Source organism: Euprymna scolopes, chromosome 29, assembly GCF_053919585.1.
Source record: "Euprymna scolopes isolate OS-2025 chromosome 29, ASM5391958v1, whole genome shotgun sequence".
Taxonomy (NCBI): domain Eukaryota; kingdom Metazoa; phylum Mollusca; class Cephalopoda; order Sepiida; family Sepiolidae; genus Euprymna; species Euprymna scolopes.
The window spans coordinates 60,196,554-60,217,488 of record NC_136510.1 but is presented as its reverse complement, the minus strand read 5'-3'; the positions used below and the strand labels follow the sequence as shown (position 1 = coordinate 60,217,488).

Sequence of the window (20,935 nt, the reverse complement as noted above, 5' to 3'; positions counted from 1 at the left end):
AACTCTAGACCCAAAACTGAAGAGCCAGTGCTCAAAACAACGAGATATTATAAAAAGGCTGACTGGGAAGCTATCAGAGATCTTATCAGAGACGCCCCATGGGGAAATATTTTTTCTCTTCCTGCTGAACAGTGTGCAACCGAGACCACTGAATGGTTCAAAACTGCAATCGAAGCGCATGTTCCCATGCGGAAATTTTATAGCAAGCCCCACTCTCCCCAATGGTTTACTTCGACTTGCACAACTGCCATTGCTCAAAGGCAGCATGCATTCCGCAGGTTTAATCGACATAAGTCCAGTTCAAACAGACAGAAGTACATAGAAGCTAGAAGTAACGTTAAGAAAGAAATAGCGACAGCTAAGAGGGAATTTATGGAAACCACGAAAAAACGCATCGAAGCACAAAAACTAGGAACTCGTGACTTCTGGAAAATCTACAACAGTGTAGTAAATAATGGGCAATCAACAATTCCCCCATTAACCAACAATCACGAGGTTCTTTGCTCAGCAACCGAGAAGGCTAACATGCTTGCCAGTCGGTTTGCCTCAAACTCCACACTGGACCCTCTAAACCACCCCCTACCTCAATTTCCTATGCGGACAGACGCCACGCTAGACGACCTGAAAATCACCCCTGCTCAGGTGCATGCTATCATAAAAAACCTTGACACTTCCAAAGCATGTGGACCCGACCTCATCCCAGCTGTGCTATTAAAAAAGTGCTCAGCCGAAGTAGCTCCAGTTCTCTCCAAACTCTACAACAAATGCCTTAATGAATCTTGCTTTCCGAGCTGTTGGAAAACTGCTTCTGTAGTACCAGTATTCAAGAATTCTGGCGAAAGAACTGACCCATTAAATTATCGCCCTATTAGCCTCCTCCCACTTTTTGCCAAAATATTTGAGACCTTAATTAACCATGCTCTAGTCCAGCACCTTACAGATGCTAAACTTCTGACCGACCGTCAATATGGATTTAGACAAGCCCGTTCCACGGCAGACATCCTCACTGTAATCTCTGAACGCATATACCATTCACTGGACAAAGCGGGAGAGGGACGAGCGGTAGCTCTAGATATATCTAAGGCTTTTGACAGGGTATGGCATGAGGGTCTCCTCAGGAAGATTAGATCTTACGGTATCACTGGTAGAATACTTAACGTAATTAAATCCTTCTTAGATAAGAGAAAAATCCAGGTTGTCCTCGACGGTCGTACATCTAAACAATATGATATAAATGCGGGAGTGCCCCAAGATGGTAACGTTCAATGCCACCAAGACAAAACTGGTTTCATTCAATAATTACAAGAAACCTTCTCTACCACCTATAGCAATGGCCAACGACTCTTTATCTGAGAGTACGTCTCTCAAGCTCCTTGGCCTAACGTTCACTGGAAACATGAGTTGGAACAGTTACATCGAGGGCATTGCCAGGGCCGCTGCAAGGAAGGTGGGCTCTCTCTACCGTGCTAGAAAACTTTTAACACCCGAAAGTATCCTGTACCTCTATAAGGCCACTATTCGCCCATGTATGGAGTATTGCTGTCATATTTGGGCCGGTGCATCGGCTACTTGTCTCTCGCTCCTTGACAGGATTCAAAAGAGAGTCGCAAATCTGATAGGCCCTAAACTGGCATCAAAACTTCAGCCTCTGTCCCATCGTCGAAACGTTGCATCCCTCTGCCTGTTCTACAAGTATTATAATGGTGAATGCTCTGAAGAACTGCAAGCACTTGTGCCCCCACGACGTGAACACCCTCGACAGACCCGACAAGCTGCAAAATCCCACCCCCACACTGTAGAGATCCCTAGATGTAAAAGATCCTTCTACTCCAGTAGTTTCTTCCCCAGAACTGCTAGACTTTGGAATTCCATTCCGGGTCACTGCTTCCCCAACTGTACTGACATGCATAAGTTCAAGTGCAACGTGAACCAACATCTCGCTGCCCTAATCCCTACATAGTACCCCAGTAGATGTTTCCCCTGATAGTAGCCCCCTACACCAAAGTGGCAATGTGCCTTGTTTGGGGTGAAAATGTAATAAAAAAAAACAAAAAAAACTGTGAGATATTACGATTTATATGTGATATAAAAGTTTTTAAAAGTTGTGAAGCGAGCGACCGCTTCTCTGAAAAAAGCCTTTTGTAGGCACACAGAAAAAGCGAACACACATGCATACATACATAAATACATTTTCGCTTTTATATTTATAGATGTGCCATTTCCATGCGTTTCGATCTTTGCAATTTATTTATATCATTTGAGTCTTAGTATAACTTGTATCAATAGTACTAGCAGTAGTATTATTAATTGTAAAAGTAATTATACTGCCGATCGGTGGGACTTAGAGCATTGATATTATTATTATTGTCATTAGTAGTAGTAGTAGTAGTATTTATATTTTATAAAACAAAAAATACTATTCTTTAACATTACCACTAACCATAAGAACCAGTATCCAATGCACAAAATTAATACAAATTTATTTATTTTGTCCAGTCACCATAATCTATTACTATTAGTTTTATTGTTACTATTGTAATTATCAGTAGTCATAATATTAAATAGTTAAAGATGGAATTCTTTGAATTAATCTAATTTCCCTGGCAATGTTAAGACACAAGTAGACTAGTGTAACATATTAGAATTTTGTGAAGAGAAATGAATGCGATGCAAGTAATTAAAAGTTACTTATTTTGGTGTGGATGACCATACAATATAGATCGCTTTTCATATAAGTTTTAGTAGTGTGAGATGAAATAGATTATCGGTTTTCTTCATGCTGTAGTGTCTCCTGCGTTTGTGCCGGTGGCAGATTTAACGGAAGTATATCAAGTGTAGACACATTCATATAAGTGTTTATAAAAATGATTTTATGTTTATGTTAAAATTTATGAGTATTTAAATCCAAAATCAACAAATACTTGTCATAAATGATCTTTATAAAAATACTTCTGCAGTTTAAACCCCGTTTTGCCATGAGTCTCGCTTGGCAACGCCTGGCGGACAACAAAAACCGCCGGATTTTACCAAGCAAATGGAGAATACAAAAACGAAAAAAGGTATTCTTGCATAACTTGACCCGGATTCTCGGGAATTCCTGCCAAGCATGGATCGGGCGAGACCGGCAGTCATCGGTTTCAGCTGACCGTTGTTCAAATGTTTAAAAGCTAAATCAACTTTTTATTTTTTTATTTACATCACGACGAGGAGGGTTTTTTGTTTGTTTTGGTGACCATACCAAATAGCAACGCCGAAACCCTCCTTCATTTTATCTCCATCATAAATCACATTTTCGAAAGCTACCCGGTTCTTGGGGAGCTTCCTTCCATTTCCTCTACCTCCCATCTCCCTCTTTGCCGTTGATGGCCGTTCAACGGTTGACCAAAGTAAAAGATTCCAAAGGAAATATTCTCATCTCGAAAAAGTTCTTCCGCCGGCAATAAACAGCCGTTAATAATAATAATAGTAATAATAATAATAATAATAATAATAATAATAATATAAATTTTTCTTGAAAAAAAAAAAACTAATTTTTTTCCTGTACTTTCATCTAACAATTTAAGCTTTTCGTAAACAACTTCTTACATATTTTCTGTATATATATATATATATATATATATATATATATATATATATATATATATATATATATATATAAAGGAATCACCACTTATCAAGGCCCGGAGGCCACTTAAGGATAAAGGTTAATGGCTATACATTAGTCAATGTTATTATAGCATAGTAAACATAAGTAGTGGAAATTTTGTAAATTGGATTATTCAGGGGGACGGTTTATCAAGAACTTGTTTACATTGGACTTGAAGACAATCAGATTGGTGTCAGTTGGAAAGCAGGCAAACAGAAGAGAGTTCCACAGGCGTGCAGTTCTAAGAAAGAAGATTTGTTCATGGAATGTACATTTAGGTTTAGGCACAGATAAAGAGTGTGGGAAATTATTGATAGTGGTTTTAGCTAGACGGGTGTTTTCGTGAAAGTTTGGCGAGAGGGGACCAGAGATTGGAGCTCAGACGAGCACTTGCCATGGAAATAACGATAAAGCAGAGACAGGCTCACAACGTCTCTTCTGTAAGAATGCAGTTGCAGGGAAGAGAAAAGTGCATCTCCTACTAAGCTACAAAATCTATTTTGCACTGTGTCAAGGCAGGACAAGCTGCTTCTAGCAGCTCCTGCCCAAATGTGGCAAGAGTACTCCATCATTAGCCGTACCTGGCTTTTATATAGGTATAGTATTGCACCAGGAGTGAGATATCTACTGGAGCGGTAGAAGGATCCTACCATCTTTCCAGCGACTTTGGCAATGGATTTGATATATGTGTTCCATTTCAGATCAAGAGTAATGGTCAAGCCCAAAAGCTTGTTAAACATGAAGCCTCCCCAAGACGAGAGCCATTCATTTCATTTGATGGGCATCAGCGTGTTGATAATGTAAAGATAGAAGCTTGGTTTTAGATGCATTAAAAGTAACCAGCCACCTCTTTCCCCATTGTACTACTTGCTCAAAATCAGAGGAGAGAGAATCAGAGAGAACTATATAAAATTTCTGTGGACTGCCTCTAAAAAAAAAATTGACTGAACAAAAAGTCTCAAAAAAAAAAGAACTTGTACTTACACCTAACAATTTACGGTTAAAAGAAGGCTCTGCCAAACGATTGTAAAGAAAAGAGCGCATGATCTCGTGATGTCAGACTTTTGTAAACTATATGAACTATGGAAAAGAGCAGAAGCAACTTAATGATTTTTTAAAACCTTTGTTTATCTTCTTCAAACTGAATTAATAATTAATCTTTGTTATAATTTTGTGAGGTTTTAAGATTTACACAGTTTAATGATTTATAATATTACTAGCGGAGGGTACCCGGCGATGCCCGGGTGTCTTGAGGTAAATCAAAACTCCGGGGGGGGGGGGGGGTAAATAAAAAATGTTTTGGTAGGAAAGTATGAGAATCGAACCCGTACCCTTGAGTTGGAAATTAATGTGTGAAAAAAAAAAAAAACGGGAGACGTGACCCATTAGGCCATCGCGACATACATACAACATACTCAGGTTTAAATTTATTTATTAAATAAACTATAAAAACAGGCGTGCGCAATAAAAGTTAACTCTGCTGCTTCCATTTGACCTAATTAAGAAGGTCAAATAGAAGTTACGCAGTTGTCTGTTTTTGTTTTTTTCCCCCAACAGATGTTGGGGGGAGGGGAACCAGCTCCCAATTGTCCAGATTGAATAACAATTGTCTGATGTACAACATTGATCAAAGCTGATTGCTTCTGGACATTTCCCGGTGCAATGCAGAGAACGTTGTTCGTTGTTAACTTTGAATTAGTTTCACTTTTTATACGAAAAAGCCTCATCAACATGCGAGAAGCCAAAATGGCAATAATTTTGTAAAAGTCGACGTAAATAAATCTAGATGCGACACACTTTCCCAAATCGTACATATTATTATTTAGGACCCATATAAACAGTTGTAAGCGATAGTAACGAACCCGGGAGCGTGTGCTCGAAAAGCCTTTTGAAGACATACACGAAATGGTCACACACATTTTGCCTTTTATATATATAGATAAGCATTTGTATATTAAAGATGAAATACGGTTTTACTAAATATGTACGAGTGTTCATTTGGTTAATGACCGGCTTCCATACTTTTATTTGGTAAAAAGAGACATTAGATATCGTAGTGGTGTTACATGAAAGGGCTGTTCCTTCTTATGTAAGTAAGAAGACATACTAGATAAGTTAAAATGATATTAAGATAAGGCAAGTGTTTAAGATAATAATGGAAAATATAGGCAAGATAATAATGGAAAATGTAGGAAAGATAATAATGGAAAATGGAATGTTAGAAATTAAGTCCATCTTAATTCTATAAAAAATAGTTAAATATTGTTTATGTCGGAAAAAGAGTCGATTGTCAATTCTTTTAGAATCTGAATATTAAATATGTCAATTAAAAGAATGGACATTGCAAATTAAAAATATATTGTTTAAAAATAGGTTAGAATTCGAATTGAGGATTCTTTTGTTTGCCAAAAGTGTGTTTGGACAAACATATGTAAAGCCACGTGAAAATTAGTCACGTTTGAAAAACCACACTTCTGACGCCATAAACAAAAGAGATTTCTCAATATAGGAATCTAAGGGTTCGAAGTTAGAAGTCAGGTGATGAGTAGAGTTGATGAGAGAGAATCAGTTGGAGAGGAGACCCCTTAGAAGCGAAGAGAGGAAAAATAGGCCATGTAAATCAAAGTTTGAATTCCTGACGTCACCAATCGGCCGGTCGAAGAATAAAGAAACAAACTATTTTTGTAACTGTTGTCTCGTGTCATTATTCCTTACAACAGAAAAGGTAAATGTGTATATCATCATCTTGTAACCCCATCACTAGCAGTGTCAGAAAGCAACATTAAAAATGCGTGAAAAAAATTGAATAATCTGACCTCCTATCTTTCCAAGCTTATAACTATTTGAAAAAAATCATTCAACCCCTATTTTTTTCAATTAAAGAGCAAATACCAAAATTTAAAATAACAGGTTTAATAGCAAATTATGCAACATTTTTTTTTTAAAATCAGTTTTCTTTAAAAAAGATTTAAAGAAAATTAACGAATTTTAACTTGCTTCGATAAATATATGTATATATAAATTCCAAAAATCACTTACCTATAAAAAATACTATTCAATGGGTACTTTCATTCTTCATTGTTAAGAATTTATCCATATTTATATTTTAAATTCCATGTATTTTTTAAATAAAATAATTTTTTAAAACAACTATTTGAGAATGCTGCCATTACGTAAGCATTGGTACGGTGTTTAGTGGAATGCCAGAGCGGTGTTTGTTCTTGTTTTGAAATACGGATGGACAGAATGATGTAAAAACCACACGTTCATGTTAGCCGTCAGTCCTTGTGCGTGAAGAAATATGTGTCTCCATATTTGAAAAATAGTCACATTTTACTTATAAGTTGTTGCCTTAAAAAAAACTAGTCGAGGAATTTTTTTTTTCTTTTCTCAAAGAAATACATGAGTTTTTGATTTAATATATTTTATTTCTTCTTTATTGAGTGAATTTTTTTTTAAATATCTAAAAAAAAAACATTGAATGAAATAGGAATAATTGTCGTAATTAAACGAAACTTTCTTGCAGTATAAAAAAATTATAAGGCTTCACTTTAAAAAAATTCAACGTGGTTTTTAAAAAAATAGGTTTTGAACTTTGAACTTTACAGGTAAATTTGCAAATAACTGTATTTAATTTGCAAATAACTGTACTGTTTTAAATTTTATTTATGGATCTTTTATCTGCAAATTTGTGATATATAAATTTGAGAAAATTAATTATTTTCATTTTAATAGACATTTAAAAAATGGCCGAAAAATCAAGTTGTTGTTTTTTAAAACGAAATTACATTTATTAAAATCCATTATTTCTGAGTAACTTTTTTTTTCCAGAAAGATAAAACCCTGAATTTTATCATATAGAAAGCAAAATAATGTAAAACTTTTTCTACTATTTTTAATTAAATTTGAAATGTTAAATTTTCCTCAAAAGTTAACAATTGGCGTTTTTTGTTTTGCACAAAATACGTATATAAATAGTTAAAAAAAAAAAAAGAAAAAAAAAAGAAAGGTTTTTGAAAGAATTAATTTGTTTATTTCTTGTCTAAGATTTAGGGTGATTTTCTATGAGAATATGCAAAAATAATATAATATAAGTACCTGGATTTCAAATAATTCCACTTATTCATATAGGCAACCAGTTACTTCGAGTCGATTTGATTACTCTGTTTACAAACTTTACATTTGTTCTTGATAAAAAGTAAACTACGGAAGACCAAAAAGCCAAAAAAAAAAAAAACATATTTCAGTGACGAAAATTTCAATGTATTATTAACGCTGAGGCTGGCTAGTACCAGATGGGTGACCATTTGTATGAGTTTGGTTTTTAATGTGTATGTGTTGGGTGGAGGGGGGGTCAGGCTCTCCAAAATGGGGAGGGGGGCAATTTAAAGCAGAATAAAAACAATTATTTCAGCGCGTTTGGTCCACCGTAGTCGAAAGACGGCAAACGTTTCCAAACTGGATCGAAAAAATGATGATATTTTTAACACACAGGGCACAATATTTATCGAATGTTTTTTTTTTTTGTATCGATTCTTCAAAGCATGCCCTGTTTAATAATGGTCATGCATTATTCGGCTCGCTAAAAAGAAATTGTTAATTTATTTATCAAAGATTTTAAAATGGCTTTTTTCATATAAATATTAAAAAAAATTTTTTTGGTATTATTTTACTTTAAGGCCCGTCTCACGTTCGTATAGAAGAAAACGTTTTTTTTGTAGATTCCAGTGTGCTGAAAAAGAATATGAAAACCGTTTCCGTCGGAAATTTACCGTTTGCATGGTATGAACCCCGGAATGTTGGAAGTATGCGTGAGCGCGCGGAAACATAAGCGAGCTTTTTCAATGGCGGAATCGCGCGCGCACTCGCGTACCTGACGGCCTTTTCACAGAGCAATAGTAATGTTTGGCGGAAAATTTCAAAGTAGATGAAAAACAAGAAAAATAAAACAACTTTGCGGGGGACGGGGATGTCGGAAAGACCCTTTTTTTGTGGCGGATAAATCAGTTTTTTTTTTTTTTGGAGGTGGTGGGGTTAAGTTGGAATAGCATTAATAATCTCGGAAAGACATTTTTTTTTTTTTTTTTCAAAACAATTCTTGGTAAATATCCAGATACGCTACTACAGAACACCGACCACTCTAATTTGTTTTTTTTTTTTATAGGTAATTGAGGTCGCTGACAACGAATAACACCGACCACTCTAATTTGTTTTTTTATAGGTAATTGAGGTCGCTGACAACGAATCTGATAGTCAAACTTGGAGCAAATTTACCGTTTGCATGGTATTTACCCCTGAACTACTTTTCACCATTTTGCAGCTTCCGTTTATGCTACGCGCATTCACGCTGTAGCATAAACGACGGCTTCACCAAGCAAACTACGTTGGGGGGGGGGGGTTCCAAGACATAGAATTTTCTCATTTTCAAAAATATATTATAGCACTTTTTGGGTGGAAAATTTAAAATTAGCTGAAAAAGAAATAAAACAAGAAAAGGAAAGCACTCCAAGTTAGAGTAATTTATCTTTTTTTTTTTTTTTTTTTTTTTTTTTTACCTGGAACATAGAATTTTCAAATTTTCAAAAAGTAACGCACCGACATTTACCAATTAGAACACCATTTAACATTTTCCGAAGATTGGGGCACGCGCCCCAACATCACATCCGCTACCCCCCGCTCGCGCCCCCAATGTACACAGTAAAATCTTCGGAAAATGTTAATGTCGCGCGTACTTCCAATATTCCGGGGTTCATACCATGCAAACGGTAAATTTCCGACGGAAACGGTTTTCATATTCTTTTTCAGCACACTGAAATCTACAAAAAAAATATTTTTTTCTTTAAGAATGTGAGACGGGCCTTAAAGTAAAATTTTACCATTTTTTTTTGTTTTGCTTAACTTAAATTAATTATTTTACTTAACATATTCACTGAATTTCACACTTCAAAACTCAAAAGCGGATAATTAAACACAATCGAAGTTCTGATATTCAGACATCAAAATAAGGTATGCAAACAAGTTTTTTTTTTTTTTTTTTTAAGGTAAATGTTTCGTTTAGGTCCACCTCCACAATTTTCTTTAAAATGACGACATTTATAGGTTTTCGACTATGCTGAATACGAAAATCGCATTGAAATGTTGCAGAGATAAGTAGTTATCAAGATAGAAAAAAATGCATTATGCACGGTAATTTTGGCGGCCATTTTTTAACGCGCATGCGCGCGCGCCCTAAGCAATCAGAATTTTACACGAAGGAAAAAAACCAAGATGGCCGCCAAAATTACCGTGCATAATGCATTTTTTTCTATCTTGATAACTACTTATCTCTGCAACATTTCAATGCGATTTTCGTATTCAGCATAGTCGAAAACCTATAAATGTCGTCATTTTAAAGAAAATTGTGGAGGTGGACCTAAACGAAACATTTACCTTTTTTAATCTATAATCCCGTCCCTTACAACAACACAATGTGTTTTGTTCAGTTTCAGATGATTATTTTAAGCATAATTGGAAACCCCCTCAAAACAAAGGGGGGGTGTAAGCAAATATATATATATTGTTTATGAAAAATAAGTACACTGTTATAAAGTTCATTCTTCTCTTAATAATCGCTGAAAATTTCGTATTGATTGGATAATTACCTGATTTTTAGTAGATTTTTTGAATGTATCCGACTAGAGCCCTTCGAATTTGCGATTGTTACAAACGGCGCGTTTAGAATTGTGGTAGAAAAAAAAAAAGAAAGAAAAAAACTAACATTGAACGTGCGAGAATACACGCGGAAAACAAAATAAAAAATAAGTTCTTTCCCTTGAATAAGATATTTTGAGATTTGAGTTATCTCCCTTGTTTGATAATTTAATTGACGCAGCGTTTTTTTTTTTTTAAATAAAACAAAACCGCCGTTAGCGAAGTGCATTTTATTCTTCGAAAAATATATCAGATCATGTGACTGCTAGTCTGTTGAAATAGACGGTTCATGATTTTATAAAAATAAATAAAAATTAATAATTAAATAAATAAATAAGAAAATAAAACCAATACAGTAAATAACTACATAAATACATAAAAAAAAAATAAATATTTAACGTTCGTTTTTTTTTTTGCCAAGTAACAGTTAATTTTGAATGATTTTTTTCATATTAATTATTTAATGTTCTTTTAATTTTGGCTTTTAACCTGCGACGGTAATTAAATTCTAATGACTGGTTATGCTGAAGTTTTTTTTCCTTCGCCCAGATCCAAGCTGACGCTTGTTGAGTTGTGGTTCTAAGTCAATTAGAGGCAGCTTTCAGTTTATGGCTGGTTATTCCCAGTTTTGTAAGAAGCGAAATGACTGAGTGGCTTAGAAACCCACGACAACCCACTCAACAGGAATTACAACACACCTCCGATTCTTTTCCATGCAATCGGCTCGTAGTGTTTCGTAACGATTTTTCTTTCGTTCATGTGCGTCTTCTACATTCTCTTCCCAGGGGACAGTCAATTCTATCAGGAGGACACTCTTCTTTGTGTCAGACAATCCTACAATGTCTGGTCATTTTTCCATTTGGATTATGTGGGCTTGAAATTGTAGAGATGTAATCAGATTCGTCGAGATTTTCCACTCATTAGCTCCATTCCTTCACTTCAGAATTTTTTTCCTCGCTGCAAGCCATTCGCTTTCTTTGTGAAACTGGATTGTGGGTTACTTGACTGTCACTGGTTGTTGGTTTGCTGACTCACATTGCGTTCTCAGCAATTCAATAATTATCCCCAGTACCTGGTTATGTCGCCATGTGTACAAATGAAGCAATTTGGGGCATGCTGATAGCACATGGCGCAGCAATCAGCATGCCCCGATCCTGTTTACATGAAAAACACAGGTCTGAATCGGTATATCCCCATAATTTTAGATTGGTCGCATTAGGAGAGAAGATCATACGTAGAATGAAGAAGAAATGATATCGCCAATGGTTCCATCGCAATTAATGATTTCTATGATAAATTAGTTGGTTCGATGTCATTCCATTTTGTTTGGCCTGAGCGACAGCAACGACTGTTCTTTGCTCCTCCTCAAACACCCTGACCTATTCGAGCACCATATCTCTTTTTTCCTTTGGATCCTCTTTAGAGAATATTGGCTGAGTCCCGCATCATCATATGGAGTCTCACTTTTCCAACTTTGAACTCTTCCATTAGGAAAGATATTGGCAGCTGTAGGTTTCCAGCATTAGTATATAGGCCTACTTTTGAAAAACAAAAAGGAACTCCAAGCCACTTGCGCAGGTATGTATTACACACATGTTGAATGTGTTCAATGCAAGATAGTGCAATTTAATATATTTGTAAAGGCCACAACAGGTGTGGTAGCAGACCATGTTGGTAACACCAAGCCTTCATCCTTCCGGGTAGATCTATCTTTTCAATTGACTTAAGACCCTTTAAAGTTACTTTCTGGATTTCTATACTCCAATATCGATCAGTCAAAGGAATTGAGTACATGCGCCAAGGCTTTTAACTGGAATCTACCTAACTGTTAGGATCGTATCACTTCCAATTTTGAAATGGATTTCCCTAACAGATCCTTTGACTAACGAAAGACTTCGACTTTTCTTTGGTTTAACCTTCATCCTCGCCCATGTAAAAAGATCATGGTATTTTTGTAGAAGTGCATCGGCATCATTTTTGATGGGAAAAGAATAGTGATGTCATGCATAAAAACTCGGGATGGAGGAAGATTCAGTTGCTTGGAAATCACCACTCCTTTTGATGTGTTTGCTGCACCATGCAATATGGTTTCCATTGTTAGAATGAAAAGGGGGGAATCATACACCCTATCATAATACTGATCTCGAGTGCTTGCGATTTTGTGGTATAGTTTTTTACAGTAAATTTCATGAAGGCTGAGTTAAAATATTTCATAATAATTTGATTCACCTTCTTCGGGAAGTTAAAAAATTCAAGGGCCATTCGGATTAATTGTTGCAGAACTGATCCGTATACATTTGCAAGATCCAGCCAAATTACATGAAGTTCCACTTTATCTTTTTTCGCCGATGTTAATGAATTCCAGATCATTTGTGAATGTTCCAGACATCTGGGGAAACCGGGTATTCCGACCTTCTGGACAGATGTGTTTACATAATGATTGCTCATCAGGAAGTTAGTCATACAACGGGCAAGAACTCCGAAAAATATTTTCCCCTCTACATTTAGGAAGGATATAGGGCGAAAATTTGTGATCCCTTTCAATTGCATCTCCTTTGGTATCCAAATACCATCAGCCAGACCTCACTCCTGTGTTACAATACCTTGCCTCCAAACTTGCCACATGAGGACAGTGAGTCTCTTGAGGAAGCCTGGGCAATTTTTATATAGCTTGTACGATATTCCATTTATACCTGGGGAACTACAAGCATGGGCCTTACGGACTTCTCTCAGTTCTATTCTATCATACTTAAACGTTACCACTGGGTCTTTGGGTTTTGGTAAGTCTTTTAGATAGGGCATTGGGGCACTGTTTAATTCATCCGAATATGTCAGCTTCAAATGACTTTCGAGTTCCTCCCTCGGCACATCTAGTTTGCCACTTTTTGACTCTGTGAAAAGTGTCTTTGCAAAAGCATAAGGATTTTTGTAGAATTTTTTCCGTGCCAGGCGTTTTTTCTTTCAATATTTTCTTTGATATTGCCAAAATCCTCTTTTGAATATCGTCAATAATATTTTGAATTTCCAACTTTTCATGGACAGAGGAAGCTTTTAAACTGCGCCTCAGCATTCTCTGCTCAGATCTTAGCTTTCCTTTCTCTGCCTGTCGTCTGTTTTGGTCGGTGTTGTTCTTTTTTATGTTTAAGTGCTGCTACACCAAACCACTCCCTACAGGCGTCATATGTGATCTTACTGAATGCTGTAATTTTTTGATCGATAGGACCCTTAAGGTGGGTGGCGAGCAAAAAAGAGAGCTCCTGATTTAAACTCTTCCACGTAGCTGTTTGATTACCCTTGGGCCACTGGTCGGTTACATTCTCCAATAGAATTACGTGCCTTGTAGATTTGTAACCCTCGCATGGAACACGTACATCAAGTCAGTTGCCAAGGTCGCTGGAAAAATGGTAGGATCCTACTATCACTCCAGAAGATATCTCACTGCTGATGCAATTCTCTATCTATATAAAAGCCAAGTACATCCAAGGATGGAGTACTACTGCCACATCTGTGCAGGATCTGCGAAAAAGAGCCTATCCTTCCTTGACAGAGTACAAAATAGGCTTCGTGGCTTAGTGGGGGATGCCCTTTTCTCTTCACTGCAACCTCTCTCCCACAGGAGATACGTTGCGAGCCTGTCTTTGTTTTATCGCTACATCCATGTCAAGTGGCAAGTGCTCGTCTGAGCTCCAATCTCTGGTCCCTCCTCGCCAATATTTCACGAAAAACATCCGTCTAGCTGAAACCAATGTCAAAACTTTTCCCCACTGTGCCAAAATCAAAACGTAGATTCCATGAACAAAGCTTCTTTCTTAAAAGTGCACGCCTGTGGAACTCTGTTTCGTTTGCCTATTTCCCACCTGACTACAACCTGGATATCTTCAAGTCCAGCATAAACAAATTCCTGATGAACCGCCCCTAAGTAAGACACTTTATCAAATCCCCAATACTAACATACTGTACACGCAATAACCCTTATCCCCGAGTGGCTTCCGGGCCTTGATATGTGGTGACCACCTTGTAAAAAAACAAACAAAAAATTCCCGTTGTAGCCAGGGGCATGTCCATGTCGTTTCCGTTTGAGCAATTATTGTAATATATATAATATATGTAATATATATAAATGTCTTCTCTCCCTCATCATCACTATCGTTTTGTCTGTATTATGAGTCCCGCTATGTATGTCCCCGATATGAGCCTCCTGCTACAGTGCTACCCTGCTTACACTACATATACATTGATTTGGTGTTCGTTTCCAGGGCAGCCTTCAAGGGTGCGGAAAAAATCGAACCTTGGAAATACCACGGAACACAACTAAGGGTCCTTTGAAAAGAAAAAAAAAACACAACGTGAAAAAAAAAAAACTGCTAGACGAAATACACACATAAACACAATAATCAAGAAAAAAAATGAGAAGAAAGGAAAACAAACCCTCGCACAGGAAAAAAATGTATTTAAAACAAAAAAGGGACGATGTGCCGCAAAGAAAAAAAGCAGCAATAATAGAATAAATAAAACAAAAAGCCCACCCACGAATATATATTTAAAGCATAATTAAGAAACGGACCGTAATCGGCTAGAAAATATGTACGTATAAAGAGAAAAAAAGCAAGTTCACAACAATACTTTAGCGTATTTCATTGATGAATGAAATTGCATTGTTTCGAAATATACAGACACACACAGATAATTTTTGTACCTATTCTGTACTTTAACCTTACAATTGAATAAAAAAAAAACATATTATAAACTTTAATTAAACTTGGAAATACGATTTAAAAAATTAGCGCGGATCAGTAAGTTCATTAGCACCGAATTTTGTTTGTGTAAATATGATTTTAAAAGGTCTGTACGAATGCACTTTTATTGAAAAAGAATTTTATGTTTATAGTTGAACTTTTCAGCTTTCCAGGTGTTTGTTTTTTTTTTGAAAAAAAAGGGTAAAAAAAACGGACAGTATTGAATCACGAATTTTTTTTTTCTGTATGTTTCAGTATTTTTAAACAGAATTTTGTTATTATTGTGTTGTTGATTATAGGGAAAAAATTGTTTTTGAAAAAGTTATAACTGGAACGATTTTTGTCTAGACAATAGTTAAATGTAATGTACTGATGCATTTTGTTTTGAAGAAGATATGATGTTTGAACAAATATTGTAAAAATTGTTTTTAAATGTATGTATAATGTATTGTATTTGTCGTCAGGAATTCAAGCCATAATTAAGTAGATAAATTAAAATCGAAAAAAAAAAACACGTCATAAGAAAATAAAAATGAAACGATGATTAAGACGAATGGTTGGCCTAGAAATAAGTTAGAATTTTAGAGAGTGGACAAGAGAAAATAGCGTAAACGGGTATTTTGAGTGATTTTCGAATGTGATAAGCCAAAAGAATTTTTCTTTTTTTTTATGTCCATAACATTTTTCGCAAGAAGAGTAACTTGCCAGGGGACATCATTAGATATGCCCCTGTTAGAAAAATACAGATGGGAACCTGCGATATTATGTGCTTTTAAAACATACTGCATGTAACGGCACCGAGCAGAGGATAAGTCTCAGCAGCACAATAAATTAAAAAGGCAGGCGTGGTGACGAAAATTTCTGGGGGTGTCGCCAAAACTCGTCTTTTTGGGAAACGATTGGGGTAAAAAAATGAGAAAATAATGTCATGCAACAACACAAAGAGAAATAAAAGGTAATTAATTGAGACCCTGTAAACTGTTAGAATTATAAATGTTTATTTAAAGAAAAAGGTGGCTGGTTGCTTTGAATCCCCAAAAGCTTGTAAAATAAAATTTACTAATAACAAATAGAAAAAAAAAGGGAGAAAAAATCAAAGACAAAAAGGCATTCAATATAAAAAGGAAAAAAGGCAACTGGGCAAAAATTCACTTTAAAATGGTCTCTCAAAAGGGAGACTTTTCAAAATATAGAAAATGTTCTTAAAAATCAAAGGCTTACTTGAAGTCTGAATGAAAAGAGAATAAACATTTCAAAACAGGGAGTCCTTTAAGACGTGGTTTTTCACAAATAAAACCAACCTTCAAAGGTTTTTTTTTAAAATGTCTCTCTCGCCCGAAATAGGGTTCCAAACAAATGGTCCACTCTCCTTTTCATGAAGGGTTGTCAGTGTCTCTCTCTCTCCTTATTCCTCCTTTCTTTGGAGTAAGCAGTTTTACTCAAAAATTCCCACACTGTTCTTATAGTTGGGCTCTCTACCCAACATTTAAATAAAATGAAATTTATCGACGGCACGTCGAATGTTCTTCTTTGAAAGAGAGGTGTTTTACAAACACTTCAATACAGTTCTTATAGTTGGGCTCTCTACCCAACGTTTAAATTAGATGAAATTTATCGACGGCACGTCGAATGTTCTTCTTTGAAAGGGAGGTGCCTACAAACACTTCAATACATTCCTTTAAAAAACACTCCACTATCAGAAAAGGATAAAAAATATACAAAATACGTTGCCGAAAAACGGTCAGCAACGGAGTCTAAAGGATGCTTCTTCCAAGATGGCCAACCTCCAAACTGATTTTTTTTAAAAGGGCACATAAAACGAGGCACTGTGGCGTTGCCAGAAGTTCCACAAGGATTGTGATTGGCCAATAGCAAAGGGCAAAAAGGAGGAAGAACAGACAGGTCGTTTCAAATTGAGAAAGAGAGAGAGAGAGGTAAAGAGGGAGATGGGGCGAGAGAGAAGCGCACACACTCACAGGTCAGTTAAAGACCGACTACTAGATACGTGTACCAGGCAAAAAAAGGGAAGGGAGTCAAAAAGCCAGCGAGTCAGTCGCTCAAGGCAGCCCATCTCCCACCCCACTTGCACTGTGTGATGGCGACAAGAATCTTTAAAGTAAAATTTCGGAAAGTGGGAATGAATACGTTATAAAGACTGTGAGGGTCAGTACCACGGGTAACTCACATATAGTAATAAGAAGGAAGAAAAAAATGAAATATGCCGTAAATACTGTTAGAAATTTCAGAATGCAAGGGCGATAACCACGTGATTTGCAATCACGCGATTATTTCGACCAATGGTATTGCGTTGATTCAGTTGCTGCGGAGGATGCAGAAGTGGCGGGAATATTATGTTTCAAAAAACAGATTTCAATATGATGCCGAGCAAAGCCGACACGCGAAATCTCGCTCCAGGCCTAATGAACTAAGGCAGGGTTCTACACCATTTATTTCTCCGCTCATTTAAATGCGGATACTAGCCAGAGGCTAAAATGTTCTACGGAATAATTACTTCATTAACATTGCCCGCAAGGGGGCATATTATTTTATGAACTTCGATCGCAATGTGCGTAGTTCGTATTCGACAGTCTGGAAAGATTTCGAGAACCCTCAACCAATTCAGAACCTCCAAATAGAAATTCGCTCTTACATTCCCTTGAAATTAGGGATGAATTTGTCAGTAAATTCAAACGTATTTGGCATAATGACTACTTGCTCTCAATTAGAGAAGTAGACGCCCACATTACAGAAAATGAAACCGCTAAAATATCAGAGGGTGAAATTGTTCTTATCAAAGCTCCTAATAAGTCCCGGCCCTTCTGGGGGTTGGGTAAGGTAGTAAAATTATTGGTCGGAAAGGACAACAAGGTTCGTTCAGCCTCAGTGCTGAAAGACGGGTGTGTCTGGATTGTGCGGACCAAACACCAAGTTAATAATTGTATATTCCTTTTATAGACTCATCAGTAGAGTCATTCCTTTTATTGCTAATAAATTCTCTGTTTGCCATAGAGAGATCGTTATAAGTTCAGATTGACAACAGACACACATTGCATTTAATTGCTATTATTGTGTTAATATTAAGTCCTTTGGGACAGAATTCATTGTAATAACTTGTCCAAATAGGCGACAATCCTTAATTTCCCGATAAAAAAGAAAGAAATGAGTATCCATTTCTTTCTCTTCCTTCCTTTGGCAGTGTGTTAGAAATTTCAGAATGCAAAGGCGATAACCGCGTGATTGCAAATCACGCGATTATTTCGACCAATGGTATTGCGTTGATTCAGTTGCTGCGGAGGATGCAGAAGTGGCGGGAATATTATGTTTCAAAAAACAGATTTCAATATGATGCCGAGCAAAGCCGACACGCGAAATCTCGCTCCAGGCCTTATGAACTAAGGCAGGGTTCTACACCATTTATTTCTCCGCTCATTTAAATGTGGATACTAGCCAGAGGCTAAAATGTTCTACGGAATAATTACTTCATTAACATTGCCCGCAAGGGGGCATATTATTTTATGAACTTCGATCGCAATGTGCGTAGTTCGTATTCGACAGTCTGGAAAGATTTCGAGAACCCTCAACCAATTCAACGAGCGGCCGATTCTACCAGCATCTTCAACAAGAAGAAAACTACCTTCGCCTTTCAAGGCAAGAACTACCCGCCATTTGGCAGAAGCTGAAGAGGGCACTCTTTTGCAATATGGACTCCTTTTTTACCCTTTTGTAAATAAAATTATTCTTGGATTTAAGGTGAGCCTTTGTTGCTTTTTTGTGTATCTTTCATTCTGTCAAAGGCAAAAACGAGTAAGAGAATTTCTTACACCGTTTTTATTGCAAAAGATATTCCTTCCCCCCCCCTCCAATTTTTTTTTCTTATGAGTAATAACGTTTTATTGCATAAGATTTCGATTCCCCCCCCCCCACATTATTTTGGGTTTTTTTTCCTTTCATTGTGTCACCTTTAAAAAAAATAATGTATTTAATATTCATTATTGTATTTAATTTGTAATGGTCCTTAAAAGACCATGTGCTTTGAAAAAAAATAATATATTGAATATTCATTCTTATACTAAATTGTAATGGTCCATAAAAGAACATATTCATTGAAAATAAATATTCCTTCAATAAATTGTAACTGAAGTTCATTTGAAAGAAAAATAAATATTATTTCATGTAAAGTGTAAACTGAAGTTTTAATTCGTAAAACAAAAAAAATACCTTTCAAATATTTTACGATAATTGTAATCGTTTAAATAATGTATGTAAAAAAAAATTATATTGATTCTTGAATTTATAATTGATTCATTGTTGAAATGTGTTGTCGAATGTCGGTCTGAACTTTTCTTATGGGTTTAAATTCCTTGTTAATTGAGAGTTTCAAATTTTGTTGACGTAACCCCCTTCAGATAGTAGTGCTTCTCGTAGGAGAATCCTTTTCGCGCCCTTTGATTTTATTTCCCCACGTGGGAACGGCCATTTTTTTTTCTCGTGTCGTGTCCTTCGAACATGGCAAATTCAAATCTTGTTGGTCGAATAGAAGCTAAAAAGTTTCGTATAACGGCTTCTTTGGATTGGATGAACGAGAGAGGAGGTGGGCGTTGTATAAATAATTTTTCTTCCGACATCGAGAAACGATTGTCTGAAGTAGACGATTTATTAGATCAGTTAATTTTCAAGTCCCCAGATGAGGAAAGACTAAATATATGTCGAGATTTCGAAATGTTTAAAGCGGGAGTCCACGACAGATTGGCTGAGCTCCAACCGGAGATTGAGAAATCAAGGGATATTGTTCCCATGAAAATGGAGTTGGAGTGCCCCCCCCCGTTTAGTGGGGATCCAACTCCCAATAAGTTTGAATTCCGTGGGTTCCTAAGGAAATTTGAATTCTGTACTGCGAACATGAAAAGTGCAGATAAATTATTATTGCTAAAATCCAAATTATCAGGAGAGGCGTTTAATATTATTTCTAGGTTTGATGTGATTCCCGAGAATTACGAAGCAGCTTTGGAGTGTCTGAAGGAAAAATATTTAAATCCTTCAGCAATTATGAACAAAATATTCGATGACATTATTCCACAACCAGACCATTTTGCGTCTTTGAGGGATATCAGAATCCTCGTCCAGCGAGTCAAACTTGAACTGACGGAGATGGATAATTCCTTTGGCACGGATTTTCTTACAGATAAATCCACCTCAGGAAGATTGATAGCTCATATTCTGTTCGCTAAATTTCCGAACAGTGTTCGCAGAGAAATAATGAATAAATCCTGTGAACGGTTTCCTTCTTTAAAGTCTATTTTAACGTATACGTTTGACGTTATAGACATAATAATGGCGTCGCCTTTAAATGCGTCAAGGCGGGAAAAATTCCCGCCAAACATGTCGGGTTCGTTGAATGCTGGAACCCTCGTGGCGAAGAATTTGGAGCCAAAACAAATCAAGTCTTTCAGAGTAATAATAACTCTAAATCTTTCGTCAAAAATGGCGAAAATAAAAATTGTAAATTGTGTCAGGTTGATGGTCAGTTTGTTCTAAATTTCCAAATTCAGAATCTAAAATTATTCGAGCGAAAGAATTAAGATTATGTCTCCGGTGCCTCGGTGAGCACTCAGAGTCCAGTTGCAGGGGGGTTAAGGGGTTCCCTTTCCCTTGCAGTAATTGTGGTCTAAAAAACCATTATTCCTTAATGTGTCCAAAAGAATCTAGTTCCTTAGTGGGACGTACTTTCGTGGCGGATCAGGACAAGAGTATTAGTCCTGTACTCAAGATATCTATGAAGGTTAAAGGGCACCCGGTTTATTTTTTCTGTCTGATAGATACGGGTAGCCAAAAATCCTTTTTCTCTAAAACAATTCTGGACCGG

At 36.4% G+C, this 20,935-nt stretch overlaps 1 protein-coding gene across 2 annotated transcripts in view; it reads right to left on the bottom strand.

Annotated features, from left to right (window-relative positions):
• The window catches only part of LOC145252660 (uncharacterized), a 684,850-nt gene that overhangs the window by 649,864 nt on the left and 14,051 nt on the right, over window positions 1–20,935 (bottom strand). Inside the window, exon 1 of one of the 2 annotated variants that reach the window (XM_080112432.1) lies at window positions 10,288–12,594. The exons of the other annotated variant lie outside the window; for it this stretch is intronic. Within the exon in view, the coding sequence (XP_079968558.1) occupies window positions 10,288–10,565 (278 nt within the window). The 5' untranslated portion in view covers window positions 10,566–12,594. Of the gene's footprint in view, window positions 1–10,287; window positions 12,595–20,935 lie in introns of those variants that run through there. 2 annotated transcript variants of the gene reach the window in all.